Source organism: Oratosquilla oratoria, chromosome 19 (assembly GCF_046742065.1).
Source record: "Oratosquilla oratoria isolate Oo_2021 chromosome 19, ASM4674206v1, whole genome shotgun sequence".
Taxonomy (NCBI): domain Eukaryota; kingdom Metazoa; phylum Arthropoda; class Malacostraca; order Stomatopoda; family Squillidae; genus Oratosquilla; species Oratosquilla oratoria.
This window is the reverse complement of record NC_134795.1, coordinates 58,665,320-58,671,929: the sequence shown is the minus strand read 5'-3', so window position 1 is coordinate 58,671,929 and position 6,610 is coordinate 58,665,320. Positions and strand designations below refer to the sequence as shown.

Sequence of the window (6,610 nt, the reverse complement as noted above, 5' to 3'; positions counted from 1 at the left end):
AAATAAGAATAACCTAAGTTGAGACCATACATGAATTTGAAGCTAGGAATGATAATTTGGGGAGGAGGAGACGGAATCCCACGATTATTGCTATTTTCCTCTATACACACACAATGGGTACAGTAACGGCTTGCAATGATGATAAAGTTTACATAACTACATTGTACCCCTGATTTGCAGATCGACGTGTATGGCAAATGCGGCCCATACCAATGTTCCCGGAAGAACCAGACAAGTTGCTACAAGATGGCGGCCAAAAAGTACAAATTCTATCTCTCCTTCGAAAATTCCCTGTGCTTAGACTACGTCACGGAAAAATTCTTTTCCATTCTCAGGTAGGCACTAAGTGTACGCCCCCACCATTCAACACACGTACATTTGACTACCGAACCTAAACTCGCCGTTTTACTACCACATAGTGATCCGTGAGAAACCCATGGTAGAGCAAAGCCCTGTTAGCTACGGCAAGCAATTTCTTTTAGGCTGCTATTAGGTGACTACCGAACCAAGCTAACACCACTGCTTCATTTACATGGTGACCCCTCTCCTCGTCCCTTCGTGTGGAAATAGAGAAGACGAGGAGAAATTCATTCAGGCCGAGTCAATTTATAGTCCATTCACAACCCTTCTTCACTCACACCCATTACGCGCCACTCCCTTCCCTGCTTAACAGGCATCCATCTTAAACATAAACTGCACACCAAAAAGTGAAGGGCTTTAGCTATTATCTATTTCTACGTTATTTTTATTGTACCCGTTCCCTTTCCTCGACAGATATGACCTGGTTCCAGTAGTATTTGGCTTGGGAAAATACGAGCACTTGGCACCACCTCATTCGTACATTAATGCACTAAAGTTCAAAGACGCAGAGGCTCTCGCCAAGTACCTTCTCTACCTGGACTCCAACAATACAGCTTACAATGAATATTTCGGGTACGTAACCTCACGCCTCGATTATATCAAAGATGGTGTATAAACCTGATCAATTTTATTCTGGTTAAAGCTAGATCATTTTCATCTAGGGATAGTTACTTTTGAAAAACAACTATGGAACGTTGCAAAGTTCAGCAACCCCAGAGTACCCAAGGGAAGATAAATTACCCCACATATCAGTTTGTAACGGGTACGAACTCCATTATGATAATAATGGTAATAATCATAATGAATAGATCAATTAATTAAATTTGCCATGTGATTCCTGGTTGCTAAAGATGCCATAGAACTAATCCAAGGCGTTAATTCCTTCGCCAGGTGGAAGGGGAGCTACGTGCTGGAGGACGACTGGGCGACCAAGGCAGATTCCTTCTGCAGCCTTTGCGCAAAACTGCACGACGACCCGAAGCCTAAAATCTACGAAGACCTAAGGAAGTGGTTTGTGTTTGGGAGCGAGTGTAAGACGGTAAGGCCGCGCACCCAGCGGGCCAAGTTGTACGAGAAATTTAAGCTCAGATTTGCTTAAAAATAAACATATAGAATAAATGTGTATAGTACGATTAGCCAGGCGACACTGATCCAATAATGTTGAATCGGCTGTCGATGGGGCAATAATTGGAAAAAAAAAAATATATATATATATATATATATATATATATATATATATATATATATATATATATATATATACATATATATATATATATATACATATATATATATATATATATATATATATATATATATATATATATATATATATATATATATATATATATATATATATATATATATATATATCCAAGTCGTCTTTTATTTGCCTTTTTATTTCGTGGTAACGAATACCCACCACCACCGATTAAAGGTGACGGCACACTAAGCTAGCATGCTTCTTGCCTTTGCTACTTCGTTTGAGTAGAAACGACTTCGTTTACAATATTCTAGACTTCCGTGACAACAGCTCAAAAATGCGACTAGATTTAACTTCTCTTATTTCATCATTCAGCTTCTCGCCATATGACGCAAGACTAAATTGACATTTGGAAATTTGGAAAACAGACGATCGTAACCGAAGTCGTTTTCAAATGAAGTAGCGAAAGCAAGTAGCGTGCTAGCGAGAAATGCGTAGTGTTCCGCCACCAAATCGAACGGTTTTAAGCTGCATTCACACCCAACGGTCGGGAGTTATGCTCTAAAGTTTAAACGATCAAACTTATACTTTGGGTGCATTCACGACCTCCCAAGCGTAACCGTGAAACCACAATTACAGTAATAGCCCATGTGACGGAAACTCCACTCATCACCTGGGGAGAGAGCAATTGTGATCCACACAGACGCGAGGGATTCTATTGACGTCATTCGGTCTGCGAAGACGTCTAATTAACGACTTCAATCCACCGTTCGCTGATTCTCTTGGGCCGAGACGAGAAGTCTGCAGTTTCACCGGATCCCCGGTCAGATTGGGAATCCATGGAACACTACTGTGAATCATACTCCCAAGGGAACGACGAGGTTCATCATGATCACACTGCCGCTGTCACCCACGGCGTCACCATCAAGGAGGCCAGGGCAGGGCCGACCATAACACAAATCTTCATACTTCGGAATAATCACTACGGTACTATCTCGTCACTAGGTATGAGGCAGTCCTCCTGTCTTCTGGTAGAAGGGCAGAACCTACCCTCCAAAGGTTCCGCCCTGGATACCATTGTGGGTGGCATGTATTACCCACGGAGGTTAGATCCTCACGAGCGATGCAATCTTCGTGGGGCCGCGATGCAACAGCTCCTCCACCATTACCTGCTACAGTATAGACTCTATACTATAGAGCAACGACCGTTCTTCGCCTCGGCGTGGGTGGGTGGCGCGGCACCTCACCGTCTCACCATCAGAGACAACCCCGACTACTGTTCACCTCAGGACGTGAGATCAATGTATGTGTGTGTGTGTGTGAGAGAGAGAGAGAGAGAGAAGAGTTACATCAACTTCCTCCGAGTATCGTCACTGCAGTGGCATACCGCCGACACCGTCTCTCCTGTGTTCCGAACCACAGACAAGGTTGGGTCTAAGTGGGTACCAGCCCCGAAAACCACAAAAAAATAAATAGATAAATAATAATAATATTAACAACAACAACAACAATAATAATAATGATAATAATAATAATAATAATAATAATGATGATGATAATAATAATAGTAATAAAGATGCCTTAGCTTCTTAGGGAATGAGGTTGAGAGGTGATTTTCTTTCCGAACTCCTCTGGGCACCGTCACTCCTAACAGAATTTCATAAAGTGGACACCACCTCCGGACCGCCACAAGCTTGAGTTCTGGGCGGGTGACGGCCCCGTAAACCTTAAGATCATGCTATTATGATCAAATAAAGACTATAAAATGCTAGAAACGTGCATTTTAGTGTTCTAACTTCTTCCAAGTTATATTTTCATACATGAAATAACAAAAAATAAAGAAATTCAAAACCTTCTCAGCTGACCTTTAAGGCTGGACTTGCGTAACCACTTATAGGATGAACGATTACAAAATATAAAGTCTCTGCTGTATTATTCATTCTCTTTCACCAACGGAATAAAAGATGATTTGCACAGGGTCGACAACTATATTTAAACTGATAATATATGTAATGATGAAAAAATAGAGGGAAGAGAGAGAAAATCTAGAAGAAAAAAAAATTCAAGATAAGTGCGCTATTCTATGTAGACGATGAATTAATAATGAGCACAACAGTACAAGAAGCTGAAAGAGAAATACTAGGCACCAACGTGAAAAACATCACAGAGTAACCTACTAGTAACTATTAGAATATAAGTGATAATAGTATGTAAAGAAAAATGTTCAGAACACAAAAAGAAAATGGTAGCGAAAATGCAAGTACTACCGAATATGATATACTCCGTAATAATGAAAATCTGCAACAAGATGTTAATAGGAAATTGTGAGGACTGCAGTGGAAATAAGCGTATGTGCTTTTTGCGTTATCCTCGGCAATTTGCAATTATTATTTCGAACTATGTGTTCTTGTCATTATCTGCACTTCATGTATATTGATTCTTTGCCAAATAAAATTATTATTATTATATTATATAGGAAAGCATATAGTATTACCAGCAGTACTGTATGCCAGCAATATCATGGGTTTCACATAGGTAGAAATAGAACAAATGCAGAAAAGTTAAAATGGAGTGTACATAAAAATCCTGGAAGCACCAACAGTAGGCACAAGAGAGATAGGCGTATCAACTATGCGGATGAGAATATAGTAGAAGAAAGATCAAAATACATAAAAAGTATAATGGATACAGAGAATTAATTGTTAAAGAAGATACGATTAGACATAGAAAAGAACCAAAAATGCAAATGGAACAAGATCACACAAAAATGCGGGAATGAAAATGAGGTAACATCACAAGTGCTAAGAAAAACGGAGATATAAGAAATAAGTTACATAAAAACAAACGATCACGAAAAATGAAAAGACGAAATGGATCCTTACCACTACCCCAAATCAGAAATACCGAAACTCACGATACTTGTTCTGTGTCAGAAATTTCCACATATTTCCCCAAAGATATAAGAATGTTCCAATCAGTTATTATTTCTTTGTCGCGGCTCGTGCCGCTTAAATTCTTCTTATCGGCTTAAGAAACCTGCACAGCGAAGCTATAGCGATAATCCCATACCACACTCCTGGTCATATGGCCATTTCCCGAAGGTTGAGTGTGGTTTGAATTTTCCGCCAAAATCATCGGAAATTTAAAATTCCCGGCTCTGTGCAGGCATGCGCATTGTCGACCCCACCTCCCCCTCCCTATCCCCTCCCTTCTTACCCGGCTAGCTCGAGCCGGGCGTCGCGTGACTCGCATCACTTCAATGAGAAATGAAGGCTTCGCCTGTGGGAGGAGGGAGGGACCCTAAATCTGTGCAGGTTTCTTAAGCCGATAAGAAGAATTTAAGCGGCACGAGCCGCGACAAAGAAATATTATCGGCTGAAAGAAACCTGCACAGCGAAGCTATGCATGAGACGAGGACAGGTGGGAGGAGAGGTGAAGCCTGAATCAAACCGTTATTACGTGTGTCTTTCCTATGGGAGACTTATTCATTTTATCACTCAGTAGAGGGGAGAAAGAAACGTCAAGTACCCACGCCGAAGAATGTGACATGCACAACATTGCACTGTTCACACAATGCGTAAATTATACGAAATTTGTATCCTGTTCAACGGTTCCTGGCCCCTCCCCACTCCTCGGTCGCCCTTTGCCCCCTCCACTTTTTTGAGATGAGAGGGGTGGAGCCGTTTCCATGGCGACACATGGGACAGGGGCGACCGAGTGGTAGAGACACCGTGTCCCCAAGGGAGTCGTCGATGTCCAGTCCCTAGGTCCCGCCGGAGAAACTCCAGCGATGCCACAAAGTCCCTGATGCTGTGGGCGTGCGGGGCATGGGGCATGGCCCGGGTCGGCTCTCTCCCAAAAAGCGGAAGGGCAGGTGCGCCCGGGACCTCGGGGTTAGGGGAATCCTAAATTTCGAGTTGTAGAAGAGATGATCCTCAGAAATCTCTTCCGTGTGGTCCACGTAGTCTTCGAACGCACGGACCGGGCGCAGTGGATGTGGGCGTTGAATTAGTTTAACATGGTAAAATTCTTGACCATCATGACTACAGATTAGCTTAAGTTGAATAGGAAAAGTCATGTTCATTTCGACCTAAGTCACAGTGAGCGTCGAAATTAATTTTAACATGGTAAAATTCTCGACCATCATGACTGTAGATTAAATTAAGTTGAATAGGAAAAGTCATGGTCATTTCGACCTAAGTCACAGTGAGCGTCGAAATCAATTTTAACATGGTAAAATTCTCGACCATCATGACTGTAGATTAGCTCAAGTTGAATAGGAAAAGTCATGTCCATTTCCACCTGAGTCACGGTGAGTGTCGAAATTAATTTTAACATGGTAAAATTCTCGACCATCATGACTGTAGATTAGCTCAAGTTGAATAGGAAAAGTCATGGTCATTTCGACCTGAGTCACAGTGAGCGTTGAAATTAATTTTAACATGGTAAAGTTCTTGACCATCATGACTATAGATTAGCTTAAGTTGAATAGGAAAAGTCATGTCCATTTCGACCTGAGTCACAGTGCGCGTCGAAATTAATTTTAACATGGTAAAATTCTCGACCATCATGACTGTAGATTAGCTTAAGTTGAATAGGAAAAGTCATGGTCATTTCGATCTGAGTTACAGTGAGCGTTGAAATTAATTTCAACATGGTAAAATTCTTGACCATCATGACTATTAACTTAAGTTGAATAGGAGAAGTCATGTCCATTTCGACCTGTGTTTTTTTTTTTTTTTTCAAGGTCAAGGCATTTTATTTATGTAATACCTAGCACTTTGCGCCAACTTAAACTGTACTATTTAAAACTGATTTTCCTCTTCTCATTACACTAAATGATTGTAGTTTCTTTGAACTAATTTATACTCATTTTAACTAACACTAGACTCCCTAAGTCTAAAGTTCTTTTGTGTTTTACTTGGGGGTGGAACATCAGGTAAGTCATCTTTAAACTCAAGCCAAGTGAAGTTGATAAGAGGTTGGCTGTGGCTCATGAGAAGGACTGGGTGTTTTTATTTTTAAGAAACCTGGAAGGAGGGTGGT

The 6,610-nt window shown here is 41.0% G+C and overlaps 1 protein-coding gene across 1 annotated transcript in view; it reads left to right on the top strand.

Moving 5' to 3' along the window:
- The window catches only part of LOC143035672 (alpha-(1,3)-fucosyltransferase C-like), a 32,324-nt gene extending 30,776 nt beyond the window's left edge, over nucleotides 1–1,548 (top strand). The window contains exons 8-10 of the mRNA XM_076202538.1: nucleotides 181–335; nucleotides 775–933; nucleotides 1,252–1,548. Coding sequence (XP_076058653.1) covers nucleotides 181–335; nucleotides 775–933; nucleotides 1,252–1,459 — 522 coding nt within the window. The 3' untranslated portion in view covers nucleotides 1,460–1,548. The remainder of the gene's footprint in view (nucleotides 1–180; nucleotides 336–774; nucleotides 934–1,251) is intronic.
- Nucleotides 1,549–6,610: the final 5,062 nt, after the last annotated feature.